Source organism: Asterias rubens, chromosome 6 (genome assembly GCF_902459465.1).
Source record: "Asterias rubens chromosome 6, eAstRub1.3, whole genome shotgun sequence".
NCBI classification, from domain to species: Eukaryota; Metazoa; Echinodermata; class Asteroidea; order Forcipulatida; family Asteriidae; genus Asterias; species Asterias rubens.
This window is the reverse complement of record NC_047067.1, coordinates 6,250,519-6,272,203: the sequence shown is the minus strand read 5'-3', so window position 1 is coordinate 6,272,203 and position 21,685 is coordinate 6,250,519. Positions and strand designations below refer to the sequence as shown.

At 38.5% G+C, this 21,685-nt stretch overlaps 1 protein-coding gene across 2 annotated transcripts; it reads right to left on the bottom strand.

The window, feature by feature from the left end:
* Positions 1–1,226: 1,226 nt before the first annotated feature.
* LOC117291093 lies at positions 1,227–18,876 on the bottom strand. 2 transcript variants are annotated; one of them, XM_033772620.1, is made up of 13 exons: positions 18,737–18,876; positions 15,039–15,137; positions 13,347–13,571; positions 12,970–13,227; positions 11,319–11,449; positions 10,348–10,513; positions 9,366–9,647; positions 8,070–8,342; positions 7,200–7,353; positions 6,388–6,521; positions 5,149–5,249; positions 2,114–2,200; positions 1,227–1,582 (listed from the first exon to the last, which is right to left on the bottom strand). In XM_033772620.1, exons 1-13 carry the CDS (start codon positions 18,759–18,761, stop codon positions 1,406–1,408), a joined length of 2,112 nt encoding a protein of 703 aa, XP_033628511.1. In that variant the 5' UTR covers positions 18,762–18,876; the 3' UTR covers positions 1,227–1,405. The 2 variants fall into 2 exon arrangements, with proteins under 2 accessions (XP_033628511.1, XP_033628512.1); XM_033772621.1 differs by lacking the exon at positions 18,737–18,876 and adding an exon at positions 17,332–17,420.
* Between the last annotated feature and the right edge of the window lie 2,809 nt (positions 18,877–21,685).

The window sequence follows — 21,685 nt, the reverse complement described above, 5'->3', positions numbered from 1 at the left end:
TTCCCCGGGTCCACCCAGGTCTGACCCAGTACGTTCGGTTAACTTCACCATGTCGACCCAGGTCTGTCCCAGTGCGTTTGGTTAGCTTCCCCGGGTCCACCCAGGTCTGACCCAGTGCGTTCGGTTAGCTTCCCCGGGTCCACCCAGGTCTAACCCAGTGCGTTCGGTTAGCTTCCCCGGGTCCACCGAGGTCTGACCCAGTGCGTTTGGTTAGCTTCCCCGGGTCCACCCAGGTCTGACCCCAGTGCGTTCGGTTAGCCTCCCCGGGTCCACCCAGGGCCCAATTTCATAGAGCTGCTTAAGCACAAAATTTTGCTTAAGCAAAATATTCATTGCTTAGTAAAATCAGATTACCGGCCAAGACTCCACTCAATTGTTATGCTAAGTAAACAACTTCTAAATACTAGTCATAAGCAATGTATATGGCATGAAATTTTGGCCAGTAACATGTGTAAAATAAGCGAGCTATTTTCGTGCTTAAGCAAATATTTTGCTTAAGCAGCTCTATGAAATTGGCCCCAGGTCTGACCCCTGTGCGTTCGGTTAGCTTCCCCGGGTCGACCACTGCCCAATTTCACAGAACTGCTTCAGTCACAATCCAAGTTCTAATGTATATACACTTTTTTCCATTAATAAACAACATAATAAATTTTTTCACAATAAATGGTACAGATTTCGATTGTCTTCTTCCCATATCACTGAACATTGACTAAAGGAAAAGCAAGAAAAAAATTGGCGTATAGTTGTTGGTGCCTTACTTTACCTTTCATGTAAGTGTAATGTACTACACGAGTTGAAAGTGCACTGTCAACAAGTCCGTTCAAGCGTGTGAAGCGTGAACAAAACCTGTTCCGCTTGGTTTAACTTGTCTCTACTACCTCGTGGCGTTTGCAAAATGTCAAACACTTGAGGAAATTTGGCATTGTTTCCGGAAGAATACACTCTTGTCATCTGTATGTGGAACCTTTTATTATTATTACTAAATAAAAAATTATTATTCAGGAAACGCAAATTTAAAAAAATAATAGTCTGCGAGTATATTTCATCGGCATTCTCTGGTCCTTTTCGAATCCACGGTTTCGGCTATGGATTCGGCTTCAGGCTCTGTTCCATCGTCTGAAGCCCTGATCACTAACGCAAAGCACGCGCAATGGGAGACTTTTGGGACGCTTGGTGGCAGCAGATTTACCAGGTAAAATCCTTTGTTCTCGGTCATGTGCGCACGCTCAGAACTACGTAAACAATGGAAAATTACCTGGTAAGTCTGCTGCCACCTAGCGTCCCAAAGTCTCCCATTGTCAAAACAGCTACTGTGGAGCCAATCTATAGCCTGAGCCGATTCTGGAGCCGAAGCCGTGGTTTCGGAAAGGGCCTATATGGAGTTGCAATCTGGGCTCCAGACGCTTTAATTCGTGGGCTTGTTCCTCCCGAACTTCATTATTCCTGCCAAGACAGATGAGTTCTGGTATTGAGTGTTGGTTGGTTTGTCGTCTCTTCTTCCATGGTTGCGTTGGCTGATGATTCCCAGCTCTGCTGGCTCAGCATACTCACTACCGTAGTCCTGCTGCTGCTCTTGCTTGTCCTAACGGAAAGGGATGGATGAAGAAGACATTTATTTTCTTACAGTTGAACGGGACAGTGAATTAGTATGAGATCTGGTTCGTGGAATACTTATCCGCTGTGTGAAAGGACTTGTCGGTTATATACATCATGTAAAAGCAAGGCATGGCAAAAATGTGCCACCTGCGTAGGCCTACCGAAAGACATCTTTTGCAAACATTATTCCACAAAATTCAGAGCATCACTGTGCAGGTTTTTTTTAAGAACAATTGCTTCACATACAGAGTTTTGACCTGTGGTTTGTTATATTATAAACATTATATTTATGTACATAAACCCCCAGAATTTATCAAAAATGTGTAATCGTTAATGTTAAAGTTGTTGTTTCTGTAAGATTTAAGATTCCGAACATTGCAAATGATATCCCGTTATGTTTCATATTGTGTTAAAAGTGGCTGGGAAAGTTAACAAAACAATATAAACAAGTAGTTAAACAAATTTGGGAATAGTGGTACACCCACTATACCTCCTATAGACAGTTAAAACAACTTACGGGTTTGCCCCCTCTCCTTGGTCCACGTGGTGTGTCCATGGCTACGTTTGTTTGACCAGCTTTTGCATTAACCTGTGGAGAGTTTTTCTGCGTTTGGCAAAACAGAATATTAATATAAGAAACATTTTACATTAGGCTCCGGGGCAGGCAGTGAACACTATTAGTAGTTACTCAGAATGATTAATTATTATTTATAATATATTATAATTATTAGCATAAAACCTTACTTGGTAACGAGTAATGGGGAGAGGTTGCTAGTATAAAACATTGTGAGAAACGGCTCCCTCTGAAGTGACGTAGTTTTCGAGAAAGAAATAACTTTCATCGAATTTGATTTCGAGACCTCAGATTTAGAATTTGAGGTCTCGAAATCAAGCATCTGAAAGCGCACAACTCCGTGTGAAATGGTTTGTTTTCTATTTTCATTATTATCTCGCAACTTCGACGACCAATTGAGCTCAAGTTTTTACAGGTTTGTTATTTGATGCATATGTTGAGATGTACCAAGTGAGAAGACTGGTCTTCGACAATTACCAACTGTCCAGTGTCTTTAAGTGGAACACACACAAATCACTTGCTTTGACGCAGATCTATCTACGCATCTTGAATAATACATTTCAAACAGGAAAACAAACCATTGATGTTTACGAGATCTTTAACAGACAATGTATACTTTAGAGGGCAGTAAACGACACTGTACCAAAGGATTTGAGTACTTTGTGTATAGGACACAAAACACAATGTCCACAGATTTACATTTAACTGGCATGGTTTAAGATACTGACGTGATAAAGCTTCCCTTAAAGTTATAACTTGTTAAGGTGCTGTAGTTGTGGGTAAATTGGACAAAAAATGTCACGAGAGACGAACATTTTTAGCATATTAAAGTCTACACAACGTATTTACCACTTCTTGTATTTACGCGAATCTCCTGAACATATCGCTCTGTGTTTTCCATCTTTTTTCTTAAAAATGGACAACTAAATGTAGCTGAAATTTATACATGTGAATTATACATACATCTTCATTAACAGTGAGGACAGGTTCATGTCATGGCCAAAAAATTCGATCTACAAAAAAGGTTTTAAAACCCTTTAAACGAGTTCATTTAACTAAGTGTCTTGGTGTGATTGATGACGATGGGTTAAAATGGACCGATCGGATAGATAAGGCTGTAAGTAGCTTGCTGCTTTGATTTTTTTCTCCCTTGAAAATTTGTTCAGTAAATCGGTTTTTATCTTAGAGATTTTGCGTGTGTTTACCCCTCTTTTTGCTCATTTTAATTTACATGTTATTCTTCATGGAGCTTTTTTCTTGATATTTTTTGCTATTCAGAAGACCTCACGACTGACCCTGATAAAAATGATATGAAATAAATAAATGAATATTTAATTTATCAGCTGTTGCGTTTTGGAGGTTTTTATGTTTTCTGATAAAGTTTCCCTCAAATACGACTTGATTTCAGAGGGAAAACATATTTAACCTACAACATCTGTTCTAGATGAACTTCATAATCAATTAAACCAATCCTTTATCATATTAAAATACCTGTAAAAGACTAGTAGCGAGTTTATTTTCGGCTCACAATCTCTTTTGGAAACAATTCTTCTCAACTGTAGCATCAGTGTATGTCTGTAATGCATCTACTGCGATGTAATATTTACGTGGGTATTATAAAAAGTGGCCGGCATGAGCTACTCGAACGTTAATGCCATTTGACGACTCTATCGTTGCATTCAATTTCATCGATTGTGTCCATTGCCTCCGCGTGTAGTAAGGCTTTACGCGTGGTTCTTAGTTATAGGAAAAGAGCTTATATGGATTCGGTTTGTTACTGAGGAAACGCCAGCGAAGACCAAAGTTAAATTGATTGATTTTTTTAGATTGATGCCCTTTGCCTATGGAGTAAGGCATCAAGTAGAGCGATTCTTATAATTGGTACGAATAACAACGACTTACAACGTGGTTTATGAACGAACAAACAGTTTTATAACACCCCTTACAAATATTCTGCCTTTTCATTGGTTTAGATAGAGCGCGTCACATGATATGTCTTAGTTTTACTAGCCGGCGGTCGTATGATAGTGCATCGTTTGCCGTGTGACGACTATCACACGGTGTGCAGTACCCAGACGTATTTTACCCATCTCGAACCCAATCAGTTGTGCATCTGTGTATCTGAAACACACGTACGAACGGTACGTGTACGAATTATGATAAATAGTCTCTTGGGGTATTATAAAAGAAATATTGACTGCTTTTATTCGTGCTATGGTCAAAACTACGACTCCCTCGGTGATTCCCGGAGCGTTCTATTTTCCCGAGGCGCACCGTTCCATTTTCCCTCGGCAGAACGCTCTGGAGATCACATCGGGAGTCGTCGTTTTTAACGATACCACTCGAAGCAGTCAATATTTGTATAATAAGATGTTTAAAATTGTGCGTGTGTACACCCCCATTCATAGGCGTGCGTGTGACTATACAGCCAATACAGTATTACTCACACTGTAATTGCATTTATTCAACGACACCTCCCTTACACAATTTATTAGTTTACATTTCTCATGTTATGCTTGTAGTTACTTTAATCAATCGTTGTCTATTCTGAACTGTCGGTCTCAAATGTTGATCTGTGTGTGTGATGTGTAATGTTGTGTGATATTGTCCCCGTCGTTTTCTGTCAAAAAGGGAGAAGTATAAAAAGTATTTCTTTTCTGCTTCCCTTGTTCGAGGAAGTGTGTCCCGTCCCCGTAGCTGCACCTCGCTTGACAATTACCGCCTTGATTTCGAGACTATTCTTTGTCAAAAGGTTATTTTGGCCAGTCGCATGCAACCTTGTTATAATGAGAGTCGACTGAAGTGATTTTTTTTCCTGCCACACCTATGTCAGCCGGAGAATCTGTCCCTCGTTGGGGGAATTAACGTGGGCTAAAGGAGGATGGTTCAACAGAGGGCGCTATCAGAATTAGATTGTACACAGTTATCCGTAAGGGGGACAGAATCCCCTGCCACCACCGGGAGTGAACATGACATACCTGAAGTCTCCGTAGCTTGATGCAGGCGACGAGGATGACCAATGCCAGCACAAGAACAACACAACCAAGAACAGCTGCAACTATAATTACCGTGGTTAAAGCTGCAATGAAAAAAATCCAAAGAACTGCATCTTTACTTTCTTTGACAAGAAGTGTTGGCAAAGAAGAGGAAGAGACTTAAAGAAACACGTTGCCTTGGATTGGACGAGTTTGTCTATATAAAAAGCGTTTGTAACAGTTTGTTATAAAATGCATTTAGATGTTTTAAAAATAGAATACAATGATCCACACAAGTTTGCCTTGAAATTGCGTGGTTTTTCCTTTTACTGTGCGAACTAACACGGTCGGCCATTTATGGGGGTAAAAAATGTCCCGAGGGGCTGTAGAGAAAAACACAACATAATACAAGTATAAGATGTACTGGATAACAAACAAAAATGGATGAATTAAATGTTAAACAAGTGCGTCTTTAAAGCAATCTGAAACTTAACAATGGAGTCAATGTTTTCTAAATGTTCCGGGAGATTGTTCCATAATGCCAACTTATAACCAACCAGAATATAAACTGGCACCACATTTAGTAAAGTGAAATGATGAGTACAATCCATTCAGTACTAAGAAAAATTGTGAAATCAAAGACATACTTAATGGGTTTACGGCTTGCTTGCATGCGAAAAAAAATTCCTTTTGGGAAAGCAAAACATAGTTTTCTCTCAATTTTATTGTCCCAATCTTCGCATTACTGTCAGTCTGGACATTGTTCTCTATATATGTGTCTTTACTTTTCAGTGTTGTTGGGTGTACAGTAGCTTTATTTAGTTAAGACCTCCGTTGATGTGTGATGGAATATTAGTGTTGTAGTTGAGACTTGATGAGTGACGATACATCAATGTTATGGTTAAGACCTTTGTTTATTTGCGATGGTCAGTATTGTATTTGAGACCTTTGTTGACATGAGATTGCACATGATTGTTGTAGTTGAGTTCAGTTCAGTTCAGTATATACAACATTTATTTCCAATTCCTCAATCACAATAATTTCAATGTTAGCAAAGTGATATGGTGTGTTGTATGTTATGGTACATTAGTGCTGTACAAAATGGTTATGGTTTAAGAATTTTGTTATTGGAATGGTACATTAGTATTGTATTTGAGACATGAGAGTGAAAGGCGGCCTTTCAAGTAAGTTACGTTAGGTTTCTAAAAGCTCAAGTACATCATGAGTTTTAAACCAACTGACCAGAGCTAGGAACTGTAGGCTTTGTCACTCCAGTGGTTACCAGCAGAGTCTCAGGGACACTCTTCATACCATCGTAGGTAGCAACAATTTTGATGAAGTACTCGGTGTTATTCTTCAGCTGGCTGAAAGTATAGCTGGGGGGGGGGGGCAAAAATGACAACATAAATAACAGTGATCATCTTCTAAATGTTAACATGTTTCTTTAAGCTTGAATGAAGTGGGTAATATGAAGTGTTTGTTTCAGTCCTGAGGGCGCACACACGTGAACGTGTTTTGGGAAGGAGTATTGCCTCTGATCTTGATCTTGATCTTTATGGAATAATTTGAACAGCTCCTTTCCAGGAGCAACACTCAATGAAGTCAGGTCGGGAAGGAGGAACTCCTGGTATATGCGCGCCTAATGAGTGTACGTCTAGACCATGAGTGGCTAGTTGTTGGGTTGTTGTGTCAAAGGGGTGTGAATTCTAATCTTTAGCAGTATTGGGGAAGTATGATTTATAAAAGGCGTTGGTTCTAGAGGATGGAATTCTAAGAGTGAGTGGGTTATGATTTCTTGTGGTGACAGCTGTGAGGTCTTTTAGGTTGAAGTTCAGACGTTCTTCCAGATCAAGTTCTATATGTTTTGTACAGTAGCCTAACTGTTTTGTTCTCACTTTTTTTCTAGTGTACTCTGATCATCGTCAGAGTACAGTTACATATTTGAAAGCAAACGTGTTTAGACTAAAGTAGTCCTACACTTGTCTATTTTCAGTGAAATATGGCGTTACTAAATGGCATAGCTAAAGGTTGGCTTGCAAAGTATTACGCCCCACCTTGTCTCTGCTTCTAGTGGAATAGGATCTGATCTTTCACCGGGTGAGATGTACAACTCGTACTTGACGCCCTCTGTCGTTGACTGTTCCCATTCAAGCGTTATGGAACTAGACTCGACGGCAGTCGCTCGCACGTTGTTTGCCCTCACCGGTCCTGCGATAACGAAAGTCGATGAGATTTGGTAGACAACTTTGTTATGCTCGATAATATGAGCCACAAGTTACAGTCAACCAGCTCCCAGTTGAAACTAGTAAAGACACTTTAAAAAAAGAAGAAGCTTATTTCGCAATTGACTTGTTAGGTGAGATTTGCGGAAGCACCATGTGTGTAAATTTTGTTTGAGTGTAGCATTGGTTCTGAAACAGCTGGTGGTTGACAACTTAACGTTTCGATCAGTATGCTCTGATCGTCATTCTCCAGAAGACGATCAGAGCACTCTGATCAAAACGTTGAGTTGTCAACCATCGATTATTTTCAGAACTAACTCTTACCCAAAGAGATTTACACATGGTGCTATCTCAAACCTCACGTTATCACACTGCCACAAAGTTTGAAATCCTATACCAACTGACATGTGCGTTTTGCAGGTCATGAAGTTGTAAGGCCTTTATCTTTTATCGGTAAATATTATGGCATACTGACAAAGGGCGCCGGTGTGCAAACCTAAACTACAATTTAAAAAAAGCCGATGCTTTAAAAAAAATGTAGACGAAATGTTTGACGATGGGGATGTCCTGGGATAATCAAAACCCTCTTCTTTCCTGTGGCAATGTACATCTTTCCTTTGTTTAAAAAGCGCTCTAAATAATAGTTAGAGCGCTTTTTAAATACCTTTTATTACACTTTACGTCAGTCTGACAGCAACTTACTTGTTTTCTGCGTTGTAGTCAGTGACACCTGCATCACATTATGGATCACTTTAATCTCGTAGTCGGTGTTGGGCTCAAGACCCGTGAATTCTGCCACAAGAGGGCCGCTAGAGATGATTTGAAAGCTCTCCTTGGTACCTTCGGGAGTGATGAATATCATAAAAGGCTCCGAGGAACTTAACAGTGGGCTGTTGATGTCAGACACTCCCCACGCTACTGCTATGGTTGACTCAGTGTAGTTGTACGCAATGAGTTCGTCTACTGCAGGAAGTGCTGTAAACCAATAACAAGAAAACAAGTTTACCAACGCACACAAGATTGTTATTGGATGCATCAAAATGTGTGGATACACCAAGTGAGAATACTGGCCTTTGACAACTTCACAAAGAGTTAGGATTAGTCTTATCTCGAGTTAGGGCGAGGTACTCGTCCTAACTTAGGACTAGCTTTAAGTTTTTAATATCTCCTAGGACTAGTCCTAACTCTTGAAATCGACCCCTGTGCCTTTTAAACACTTTCCAGCTGGGGACGTTTACCAAACCGTTTATTCCCATCACAGACATAAAGAAGAGGGCCTCTTCTGGTCACTCAAAGACCCACGGGGAAATAGGCGTACACTAGTAACCTCATTGCGAGTCATTATGTATGTGTATACTAATGCCTTTTTATAGGCCTACCTACCATAACAAACATCTCTTCTCAGTTTTGCAGCAGTTTTTCCGAAGCATTTTCACGTGCGAATCTAACAGTTGTTTTTCATTGCAACGCCTTTGTTTCTTTATTCTGTATTTATTTAATATTTTAGAAGAAATTAAGAAACTAATTTCGATGCAATTTTTGGGGCAGTGTGTAATATTGATGATCATTTCTCCCCTTGCATGTAGTATCTGCTTTGATTCTTCAACTAAAAAAGCTATTCCATCAATAACCGTAGGAATTGTACTCAATCATTCGCTAAGGACTCATAGCCGCTCCTTTCTCAGTCATGTCATCCCATTGGCTTCCAGCCGTCGATTTCACCCAACTCTTCCTAACTTATGACTATTCTTAGGACTTACGGACGAGTTAAGTTCCGTTAATTACTAACTCGAGATTATGATTAATCTAATAGCGTTTCGTAAAATCCGCTGCAGGTGACCTATGGCTTGGAATTTTGTTTACTTGGTCTGAAGCTTTAGACCATGGTGAAAGAGGTTCCGAAGAATTACACGCTGAAAAACGGACTGTTGAACTCAGTGAGTTGGTGTTACGCGAAGATTCTGATGCTGAGAACTAAACGAACTACTGTATGCCTACCTGGTGTGATAAAGAAACTGATAGCCCCTTCTTGACGCATATCACCGGAACCAATCACAGCTGATATAGACACAATGACATAAGTACCGGGCGGAATCCCCTCAATGCGTGTGTTATCAGTCGTCTTGGTAAAGTACTCAGCATACACATTACCATTGTCATAGTAGTTATATACTTGTAGAAGATATTGATCCACGTTATCAGAACTCAGTTCCCAAGACACATCAAATGATGTATTATCTGCACCCGGCTCTGCACTCAGAAGCAGGACCTGATTCGGCTCTGAAGAAAACAGACATGATATCAGTTGTAAACATTTGACCTTACTTGATTTATAGTGTTCTTTTCCAATGAAAGGTTGTGTTTTAAAGAGGGGACAAAACAACTTTCTTTAAAGGTTTGGTCATAGATTGTGGGTGGGTTTTTTTGTGGTTTTTTTCCACCGTAATGCTGATTGACAGGCAAAGTTATAAGTAAAGATACACCTTGAATAAATTGAGTTGAATTGAAATTGAACTGAAATGTTTATTCGTCAAGTATAAAAGAAAACCAAGAAACTTAAAATCCAAGGGTGTTTTTTTTTTTTCCTTTTTTCTCTCGCAACTTCGACGACCAATTGAGTTCAAGCCATCACAGATTTGTTATTTTATGCATGTTATGTTGAGATACACCGATTGAGAAGACTGGTCTTTGACAATTACCAAAGATGTCCAGTGCCTTTAAATATGCTTGCACTGTTTAGTAAGTTGGTTGACCAGACGGAACCATTCAATCGCGCGGGTTGTATGAGGTGGAGTAACCATGCACAGGGATAGATTTGTATACTGTGATTTGTTAACTGCATTTACCCAAAATTCACCAAAATGGGAGGGCCTAATGCATGAATAATAACATCACGTCTTTCCAAACAGATGTGCGGGTGTTTTTGAATGTTCAAACAGAAAAACACAATGCCTAAAATTGATATTCAACCTTTACTCACTTGTCCAGAATTGCAATTTCCCAACATTCTCCGAGGCTGGCTCATTCTGTACTTCAACGTTGTACAACTCGCCGGGAAGAAGACCGCAACGTTCATACTTAACGTATGTTTTACTCGCATCTGCAGTTTGGATAGTTCGTTGTTCATTCAACGGTCGAGGGTCCCCCTGTAAAGATTAAAGGGATTTTTATCAACAAGTTGTCGATCAAGTTTTTTGTCCATGAAACGAATCCCTATCCACTTTAAGTGAAGATGCATGTAGTGTAATTTACCTGTAGAACTTTTAACTTCATTAGTTGTAAAGTTTTTGCTTTAATTTAAAATCATAGATTTTAATATCAAACACCTAAGTTAGTGATGTGTCTTACACATTTGTAACTATTCTTCATTAACAAATGTAAATTATTAGATTTTTGATTTTACTATCGGTTTACTGTTTTTTTCGATTTGTTATTTTATGCATATGTCGGGATACACCAAGTGAGAATGATATTGTCTCTGACAATTACTAATGGTGTCCAGTGCCTTTAACAAAAGTGAATGAGAAAAGTGTATTTGTGTTCTGATATTGCTGGTTTATGTTCTCCATCTTGATGCTTGCTAAAGCCCTTTTCACACTGTAACAGAGCCATTTCCCGGAAAGTTAACTCCCTGAAAGAAATACCACTGCCACCCCAGCAACCAATCTCACTATCCCAATTTGATAACTTCCAAGAGAGTACTATTTCCAAGGAATATGCACGGTCGTCTTACGGGAAAAAAACATTCTACCCCGGGGTTAACTCCCTTAACCCTGTACCCCTGAGCAGGGTTAATTATTTCCAGTGAAAAGATTGACCAAAAGTTCCCGGGAAATTCCCCGGATTAAACTGTAGTGTAAAACGGGCTTTAGAGTGCCAAGTTTAGAAAAGCAGGGCTTGCTTGCTGCCTTTCAACAAATAATTAAAGTATAAACATATTCATAAACCTACCTGCTTCCAAAAGAATAAGCCGTAGCTTTCGGTTTCTTGGTCCCCTGTCTCAGGCCAGACCAATGTCGTACAAGCCATGCTGTTTTCGCTTCTGTGTCCATTGACAAATACATCATCATCTGGTGGTTTAACTTTAGTTGGAAGTCAAGAACATTAAGGCAAGATGGTTATCATCAATTTGAAACATTATTGTTTTTTAAATAAAATAAATGTACACGACTGCTAAAAACTCGGCATTATTGCCTACAATATTGTGTATATATGATGTTTCTGCACTCTGACTTATAGACACTGAACACTATTGGTAATTGTCAAAGACTAGCCTTCAAAGACTATAGCCTTGAAATAAACAAATTGAATTGAATTGAATTGAATTCACATATGCATAAAATAACAGACCTGTGAAAATTTGAGCTCAATCGGTCGTCGAAATTGCGAGATAATAATGAAAGAAAAAATCACCCTTGTCACACGAAGTTGTGTGGATTCAAATGCTTGATTTCGAGACATCAAAATCTAAATATGGGTCTCGAAATCAAATTCGTGGAAAGTTACTTCTTTCTCGAAAACTACATAACTTCAGAGGGAGCCGTTTTTCACAATGTATTGTACTATCAATCTCTCCCCATTACTCGTTACCAAGAATGGTTTTATGCTTATAATTATTTTAAGTTAGTACCAATAGTGTCCACTGCCTTTATTTAACATTACTGCCTCCCTCGAGGTCAGCAAGTCACGCAAATAGTTAATGTTAGTGATGAACCTTTTTCAGTCGCTGCCTCCCGCTTGTTATTGGAACGATCTTCTTCTCCCAATGAAACACTGAGTAATTTGTCCTTAAAAAAGGTCTAAAAACTCACTTGTTCTCATACTTTGCAGTAGGTTGTTCCTATTACTTACGTCTTTTTGTATATTTTTAGTAATTTGTTGATGTATAATAAATCATGTTGCTTGATTTTATTGTTTTAAAAAGGGACATTATAAACAGAATTGGTTAGCAAATCGTGAAGATCACAGATGTACATCAAATTTACACGATCTGATGATGATGATGACAGTAGAAAACATGTTATGAAATATTATTGTATGAAATGTCATATTTGTTGAGAAATCCATATAACTACTTTTTTTATTCCCGTTTGGAGTTTATCGCTCAGTGAGCGTTTTTTTTAATTTGTTTTATTCAATGTCATGCAAAATGTGCAAAATCAGTTTTCACTATTTGTTTTTCTCATGGTATGACCCAGAAGGCCGATCGATCTCAAACTTTTTAAGGTTTGTCAGTTTATGTTTTCTTCCAGCAACTGTTTTGTAAGCAAAATGTCAAAAGTGGACATCATTGGTAATTACTCAAAATAATTATTAGCATAAAACCTTACATGGTAACGAGTAATGGAGAGATGATGATAGTATAAAGCATTGTGAGAAACGGCTCCCTCTGAAGTGACGTAGTTTTCGAGAAAGAAGTAATTTTCCACGAGTTTGAGTTCGAGACCTCATATGATTTTGAGGTCTCGAAATCAATCATTATTTCCACAGGGTTGTTAATTTATGCCTAATATGTTGAGATACACCAAGCGAGAAGACCGGTCTTTGACAATTATTACCAATAGTGTCCAGTTTCTTTAATTGAATAAGGGGAAAGGCTCACCCAACACTCTGACACTGAACGACTTGTCATCGGTGTTACCCGCTCTGTCTATTGCTGTATACTTTACAGTGGTCTCACCGATACGGAACGTTTCACCAGATTGGTGTGTTGATGAAAGAGTTACCAGGTTGGAATTGTCAATGGTCGCCGGGGCTTGCCACTTGGCTACGGCACCAGCGTTCGGAAACTTCAAGTCCTCCAGAGAAATACTCACTCGTACATCTGCAGGGACGTTGTCGATAGTGGGGGCCTGGTTGTCTGTTTTTAAAAGAGAATTCACTCATTTTTTTATGAAGTAAATGGTAATTACTATTTGAGTCATGATAAGGTGCAATACTGTTACGTCATAGTGGCCGACGTGTAATGTTTTTACCTACCGGTAATGATGACGTAGTATACGCACGTGGCCGTGTTCCCATCATCGTCTGTGGCCGTACACGTTACGGCCGTTGTACCAATACTGAAAATGTCTGAGCTTTGCTTATCACACCGTACGTCGGCGTTTGCGACAGTAGGTGTAATTAATGCTACTGATGTTGTTCTTTCACCGCTGTCGGCAACATCGAGTTTATTGACTGGACATTCAATGGTAGGGGTCGAGTCTAAAAGGAAAGCATGATAAATAACCATTCATTAACACCTCAGACAGTTTCGCTATTCCTATTGGTGGATAGCGCGTCACGTGGGTGTGTATAAACCTTTGTTTAAAAGGTAAAAAGTGTTGAAACATGGGCGTGACACGCGAGCTTGCACCTGTGCTTATAAGACAGTTTCCTCATTCCTGTACGCCTCTCTTAATACTTATGCATGACGTCGTAATTCTTACTCAAAATGAGGCTATGGGCGCACTTCCCGCATCCCTTGCAGTGGCTGCGCCCATCGCCTCGTTTTGAGTTAGCATTGTGACGTACTTCATGCATAAATATTAAGAGAGGCGTATTGGTCGAGAGCAACGGCCGGGACAGTTCAAAGGCCCTGAACACCATTGGTAATGTCAAAGACTAGTTATAATAGATGTTAAATTTGCATCGGGGATAAAGAATATTAATAAATTTGGTTTTTACCCATACACCGATGTGTGTTAGCACTGTATACTCAGTACTTTCCCGAGTCCTGTGAAAAAATATCACAGGCATGTTACTCGGGTGGGATTCGAACCCATGACCCTTGCAATTTTAGAGCAGTGTCTTACCAACTAGACTACCGAGGTTGCCCGGTAGCTAGAGGCAGTTAGTATCCCAACGTAAGCATAAATAACAAATCTGTCAAAATTTGGGTTCAATAGGTCTTTGAATTTGCAAAAGAATAACGAAAGAATAATACCATTGTTCATTGTTTTGTGTTGTGCGCTTTCAGATGCACTGCTTAGCAGAGGCCGGAGCCTTTTATTATGTGAGTGAGAAAGTACCTCTTTCCAAAAAAGTACATCACTTCAGAGGGAGTCGTTTCTCACAATGTTTTAAACTATCAACAGCTCTCCATTGCTCGTTACCAAGTTATTTGTTAAATGCTAACATTTATTTTGAGTAATTACCAACAGTGTCCAGTGCCTTGAAAAGAAAACAGCGAGCAGGGTTGGCCCCGTTCAAAGTTTTATTGCGCACTGCACATTATGTATGGGACATATTTTTTTCCTGTACATCAAAATTGCCTCGTCGTAGTGATTTTCTTCTACTGAGATTGCTTTCTTCTAAATTGATTCAAAAAGGGAGACTTTTCAGAAAAAAATCAGATTTTTTTTTTTCAGGATGGCAATTCTAAGCTACTGAAAAAAATTGCTGTATGGGGGACACCGACTTATAAAATGGGGCAACCATCATAATTATAGACCATTCTAGTACTGGTTGGTATGGGGGCCGAATGTAAGCAGGTGTTGTGACTAAAAAATCAACGTTTCTGCAAACTTGTAATTAAAACAAATACAGTCCCAGATTGGATAAATTGTTTCAAACAAGTTGAACACCTTTCTTTCGTACATTGTAAACAAACTTGTGGCTGTCTGATTTTTGTTGCGCATCTATTATTTCTCCAACCTTATGGGAGGTTGAAGGTGTCCAGATCGTACTTACAAACACACGCCACAGCCAGTAATACAACAAACGAGGCGAGCAGCCACGTTGAAGCCCCTCTTGTAGTGTGTGCTACCCAAATCTCTCTTCCCGTGGTGGCTTGATGAATAAATTGAGAGAAACAAAAAAGACGTTTAAAGGCAGTGGACACTATTGGTAATAATTCAAAATAATTATCGGCATAAGACCTCACTTGGTAACGAGTAATGGGGAGAGGTTGATAGTATAAAACATTGTGATAAACGGCTCCCTCTGAAGTGACGTAGTTTTCGAGAAAGAAGTAATTTTCCACGAAATTGATTTCGAGACCTCAAGTTTAGAACTTGAGGTCTCGAAATCAACCATCTAAACGCACACAACTTCGTGTGACAAGGGTGTTTTTTCTTTCATTATTATCTCGCAACTTCGACGACCAATTGAGCTCAAATTTTCACAGGTTTGTTATTTCATGCATAGGCCTATGTTGAGATACACCAAGTGAGAAGACTGGTCTTTGACAATTACCAATAGTGTCCACTGTCTTTAATGTAAATACATGAGGCCAGTAGTTTTATCATCACGAAGCCGGACAGCCTAAACCGTGAACTTCGGCTGTGCACATGCCATTTGATGTAATATCAAAATAAATATAACAGGATACTGGAATTTGTGCCCTTTTAAGGCTTCAAAACTTCAAAATTGTTGTTATAATTTGTGCCACTGAGTCTTTGTAACCAATGGATATCATCTTGTCTGTTTGTTTGTTTGTTTGTTTGTTTTGTTTATGTTTTTTTTCAAAGTGCTGTCGTATAAGTTTCTTTAAGCACTATGGTGTACTACAACTGCAAGATTTACACCAAAAAACCCTTGGTGAAACCCGTTCTCTCGTCAGATAGATTTGACAAGGTCTATGAACCTTTTAAAAGCCCCATGAACTCCAAATCTCCAGTCTGTTCTTTTTTTGTTTGGCAGTGTATTATGACATCGTAACAAAAACCTCTAGATATTGTGACGAGAGCACTTATGATATGCATGGGTGGGTCGCGCTGTTTAAACAAGTTTGGGAACTTTTAGGGACTTTCCCGACGAGATTTGAATGGCGTTGCAAAATCCCTAAAAGTTACTAAATAACCACTAAATAAACTCCCATAGCTAACAGTGCATAATATAGGTTTTCTCGGTCAAATTCGGCAAATGAGTAGTCAATTTCATTTTCAAGCGTTCGAATTAAAGCTGGTTTGCCTCTCCAGTTGTTACTGCGTTTCAAATTCAGAATTCGGTCATTCAATTTCGTTTTGGGTCGAGTCAAATTCCTTTAGCACTCTGTTCAATTTAGGGTAGCGTCATTCTTTTTCGTGACACACACGCCTCAAGAAGCGTCTGCGAATTTGAATGCTGCTTTGATGAATTTGTTAAATTGAATGATTATTTTGTTAATTCGAGTGACGCAACATTACATTTGACTAATCCCAAAACGAAATCGAATGACCCTTTTGAGTAGCATTCGATTTTGGGCGAAATAGAATAGCTTGGTGGTTAAATTGGCTGCTCATTTTCCAAAATTGACCGAGAAAACTTATAGCACATCGAAGAACAAAATACACGAAAAATACTTTAGAAGTCTCACAGATTTTTGCAGTAAAAGGGAAAATTATCCACAGCCTTAGATACATTGGCGAACGTTAGAAGAACGCAATATAGTCACGTACAACTAAAAAAAAATTGTAATTTCTCATTTGCAGTCTAAAATGAAACATAGAGCAGAAATGCCCTAGATGTATGTATAAATCGAATGATGCAGAAATGAATAGAAGAAAATAGGTATTAGTCTTTAAGAGCTTTGTGTACAACGGTCACATAATGGTGTGCACAACAATTTGGTTTTGTAAAATTAACTCAACACTATACGCAAATAATCACATATGTTTTTATATTGTCATGTTTACAGAAACATGAAAATTGACTTTTCCGTGTACAACAAAAATTAAATTTAACCTTTTTTAAATAAAAATTAATGACGGTTTCAAAAGTAACATTTAACTCATTTAAGTTTAAGATGACTGTGCCATAATTTGGGTTAGGCCTACATGACTAAGCATACATACACGTGGGCAAAGCCAACAGGGGAAGAGATTTAAGTTTTAGGGAGACGGAGCAAACATTGTGAGAACTTGAACAAAAAAGTTATAACGTAGACATACAGTGTTTTACTATCTAATACGGTGCAATAACGATCGACACCACATAAATGAAGTTTTCAAAAGGTCTTTTCAGTTGCGACTTTTAAGTGATTGAAAATGACAAGTAAACTTACCAGCTGCCTGGGAAAAACTCTTCATGTTGCAAGAAAATACCTGTAAACACCCGGCAGTGTATTATGACATCGTAACAAAAACCTCTAGATATTGTGACGAGAGCACTAATGATATGCATGGGTGGGTCGCGCTGGTTAAACAAGTTTGGGAACTTTTAGGGCTTTTCCCGACGAGATTTGAATGGCGTTGCAAAATCCCTAAAAGTTACTAAATAACAACTAAATAAACTCCCATAGCTAACAGTGCATAATATAGGTTTTATCGGTCAAATTCGGCAAATGAGTAGTCAATTTCATTTTCAAGCGTTCGAATTAAAGCTGGTTTGCCTCTCCAGTTGTTACTGCGTTTCAAATTCAGAATTCGGTCATTCAATTTCGTTTTGGGTCGAGTCAAATTCCTTTAGCACTCTGTTCAATTTAGGGTAGCGTCATTCTTTTTCGTGACACACACGCCTCAAGAAGCGTCTGCGAATTTGAATGCTGCTTTGATGAATTGTTAAATTGAATGATTATTTTGTTAATTCGAATGACGCAACATTACATTTGACTAATCCCAAAACGAAATTGAATGACCCTTTTGAGTAGCATTCGATTTGGGGCGAAATAGAATAGCTTGGTGGTTAAATTGGCTGCTCATTTTCCAAAATTGACAGAGAAAACCTATAATACATCGAAGAACAAAATACGCGAAAAATACTTTAGAAGTCTCACAGATTTTTGCAGTAAAAGGAAAAATTATCCACAGCCTTAGATACATTGGCGAACGCTAGAAGAACGCAATATAGTCACGTACAACTAAAAAAAATTGTAATTTCTCATTTGCAGTCTAAAATGAAACATAGAGCAGAAATGCCCTAGATGTATGTATAAATCGAATGATGCAGAAATGAATAGAAGAAAATAGGTATTAGTCTTTTAGAGCTTTGTGTACAACGGTCACATAATGGTGTGCACAACAATTTGGTTTTGTAAAATTAACTCAACACTATACGCAAAAAAATTAATAATCACATATGTTTTTATATTGTCATGTTTACAGAAACATGAAAATTGACTTTTCCGTGTACAAAAAAAATTAAATTTAACCTTTTTTAAATAAAAATTAATGACGGTTTCAAAAGTAACATTTAACTCATTTAAGTTTAAGATGACTGTGCCATAATTTGGGTTAGGCCTACATGACTAAGCATACATACACGTGGGCAAAGCCAACAGGGGAAGAGATTTAAGTTTTAGGGAGACGGAGCAAACATTGTGAGAACTTGAACAAAAAAGTTATAACGTAGACATACAGTGTTTTACTATCTAATACGGTGCAATAACGATCGACACCACATAAATGAAGTTTTCAAAAGGTCTTTTCAGTTGCGACTTTTAAGTGATTGAAAATGACAAGTAAACTTACCAGCTGCCTGGGAAAAACTCTTCATGTTGCAAGAAAATACCTGTAAACACCCGGGGAAAAAATGGCGTCTGGATAGAAACTGTTCACATTGAAACTATTATGGAAATCTCACATACAAACTCATACGAAACACTCCAGCTTCCTTGTTCATGTCGTACTTGGACTGGTCACGGATGAGTTGATCGGCATAAAACACTCAAGTTTAAAGGCACTGGACACAAATTGGTAAGTTGTCAGCAAAAACTTTCTTGGTAACGAGAAATGAAGAGCTGCTGATAATATAAAACATTGTGGGAAACGGCTCCTTGTATAAAAAGTAACGTAGTTTTTGAAAAAGAGGTAATTTCTCAGTCAAATTTCAAAAGACTCGGCAGCCTTTTCACGTCTTATTATGCCTCTGAAAGCCCAAACGGTTGTGCATTAAGGGTGTTTTTCTGTCGTTGTTTCCTTGATGTTGAAACAGAAATCAATTTGAGTTTTTGATGGACACTCCTGATGAAACTATTATTAATTTCGTTGCCTGCTTTAATTTCGTAACAATTAATGAAGAAGTCATACATTGGTAAAGCCATTTATCACACGGTTTGATTTACTTTTAAAACGGTAAACGGTTATTTACCGTTTTAAAAGTAAATCAAACTGTGTAATATTAAGCTTTACCAATGTATGTTTTGTTATAAAGTGAACACTCTTTTCCGTATGACTTCTTCATTAATTGTTACCCTCCCAAGGATTATGGGGTCCGTTCCAATTTCGGAATAAAATGAAACACAATACAATACATGAATTCTCATGCAACTTGACAAATTGAGTCCAAATGTTCACAGATTTGTTTTATTTTGCACAATGCTTGGATACACTAAAAGAGAGAATACTGGTCTTTGCCAAAGATTACCAAATGATGCGTCCAGGGGTCGATTTCACAAAGAGTTAGGACTAGTCCTAACTTAGGACTAGTCCTAGGAGGTATACAAATTGCATGGATAGTCCTAAGTTAGGACGAGTAACTGGTCCTAACTCGAGATAAGACTAGTCCTAACTCTTTTTGAAATCCACCCACTGCCTTTAATATAAAGCTGTTGCAATTTATTATTTCCCCCTATTCTTTGCAGACACAACTGAATGGTTTTGAAAGTAGCGTTAGTGAAAAAGAGGAAGTTGACCTTTCAAGTTCACTTCGTTTTTGTGATATTTTAAAGTCGCTAGAGCGAGGTAGACAACAATGTAAAAAATAATCTGTCAGAGTTTTTGGTTAAACTTGTGTTTATTGCAGTCGTGTTTACCTCAAAGGTCGACCGTATGTCTGGGACGCTCGGTCCTTTCGGGGCAAGACAGCCCAACTCCGACATTTGGGCCCTTTTCGAAACGACTGGATTTGACTTTGGATTCGGCTCAGGCTAGCTTGGCCCCGCCGGTTGTTTTGACATCACTTTCATCTCGTTCTTTTACGTAATCTACGTGTCAATTGCTTTTCTCAAAAAGTATATGTTTGAGTTAGGCTGCCTCCGCTATGGAAGGGCCGCGCTTTCGGAACGATAGAAATTCCTCAATTTATTGATGCAAAATGTTAACCGTCAGTGAAACAAAATAATATAGAGTGTGCTATTGTCATCAAATCAAACGATTAATGAGACGCTGCCGTCGATTTCACAAAGAGTTAGGACTCGTCTTATCTCGAGTTAGGACGAGTAACTCTTCCTAACTTAGGATTAATCTTAAGGTCTGCATGCTACAGTGCAGGGTTGGGACTCGTCGTAAGTGCTTAGATTAGTCTTAAGTTAGGAAGAGTTTTGTGAAATCGACGGCTGTTCTCGGTAATGTGCTCATGCTCAAAACTACATAAAATAATAATGAAAATTGACTTGCTAAATCTGCTGCCACCCTGCGTTTGCCAAAGAAGCTGCATGAAAAGAACCAGCGAAATGAACAAACGCTTGGTTAACTGTCCACCTTTTGTTGAATCAACATTCAAGTCATCAATCAAAAGGGACCAAAATTTACAACATTATTTTTTTATGTATATTTGGTTTGCGGTTTATTATTTTTTTAATAAAATTTTGCTCTGGGAATTCTCGAGGTTTTTAACAGTATACTCTGCTCGTCTTTAGGAAAAGGTTTACTTTTAAAAAAGTGCACAAGTTTACTAATTTATATGCCCGAAAGTTACTTCTTCTTTTAAGGAGGTTGCACATTGTCAATCATTTTTACATCATTCTTGGTTATCGACCAGTGATGCATCTTTCCTGCCAGTACATATTCTGGAAATAAAAAAGTCACTGATTTAGAATGATGTGACGAAAGCTGTTTTACTCACCAGTAAGCTGTGTAATCTTCAGAGACCTTTGTTTACCACACGATGTTTATTAAATTATTATTCATAAATACCTCAGACAGTTTCGCTTGGTGGAGAGCGCGTCACGTGGGAGTGTTTAAACCTTTGATAATTAACAGTGTTTATGACGGGTTGTGAGCGGTCGAGAGCAACGGCTGGAACAGGTGTGCCACATCACGCGATACGCGCGACGCGCACAGCAATCTCCTTATAAGGAGTTGTTTTCTCAAGGGCCTTTATACCATTTCATAGCTGGAGGGATGTTGTGTTGAAAGAAATCATTGAACAATTATAATTTTGTCATTTTTTGTTGGTACTTTTTGACCCAAAAGTGTTGACGTTTTTTGTCCGAAAAGGTATTTATGAATGGGAATCAAAGTAAGTTGAATCGGTTTTTAACTAGTGGTTTAAACCCGCCGAGGCCTGGTTCTTGATAACTTACCTCGACTTCGTCTCGGTAAAATTATCAAGAACCAGGCCTCGTTGGGTTTAAACCACTAAAACCTCTTCACCACACATTCCCTTGGTAAAAGTGAAATAATTCATTCCAAACTTAACTATAAAATTGACTTTGGATGGTTTGTACAGTATCATTTCACATCACAAACGTTTTAAAA

Excerpts from the sequence above, each read along its gene's own strand:
- LOC117291093 (XM_033772620.1), bottom strand. The coding sequence starts at position 18,761 with ATGAAGAGTTTTTCCCAGGCAGCTG. Across the intron at positions 10,514-11,318 it reads GCTTATTCTTTTGGAAGCAG|GGGGACCCTCGACCGTTGAA; the intron begins GTAGGTTTATGA and ends TAATCTTTACAG. Across the intron at positions 5,250-6,387 it reads GCCTACAGTTCCTAGCTCTG|CTTTAACCACGGTAATTATA; the intron begins GTCAGTTGGTTT and ends TTTTCATTGCAG.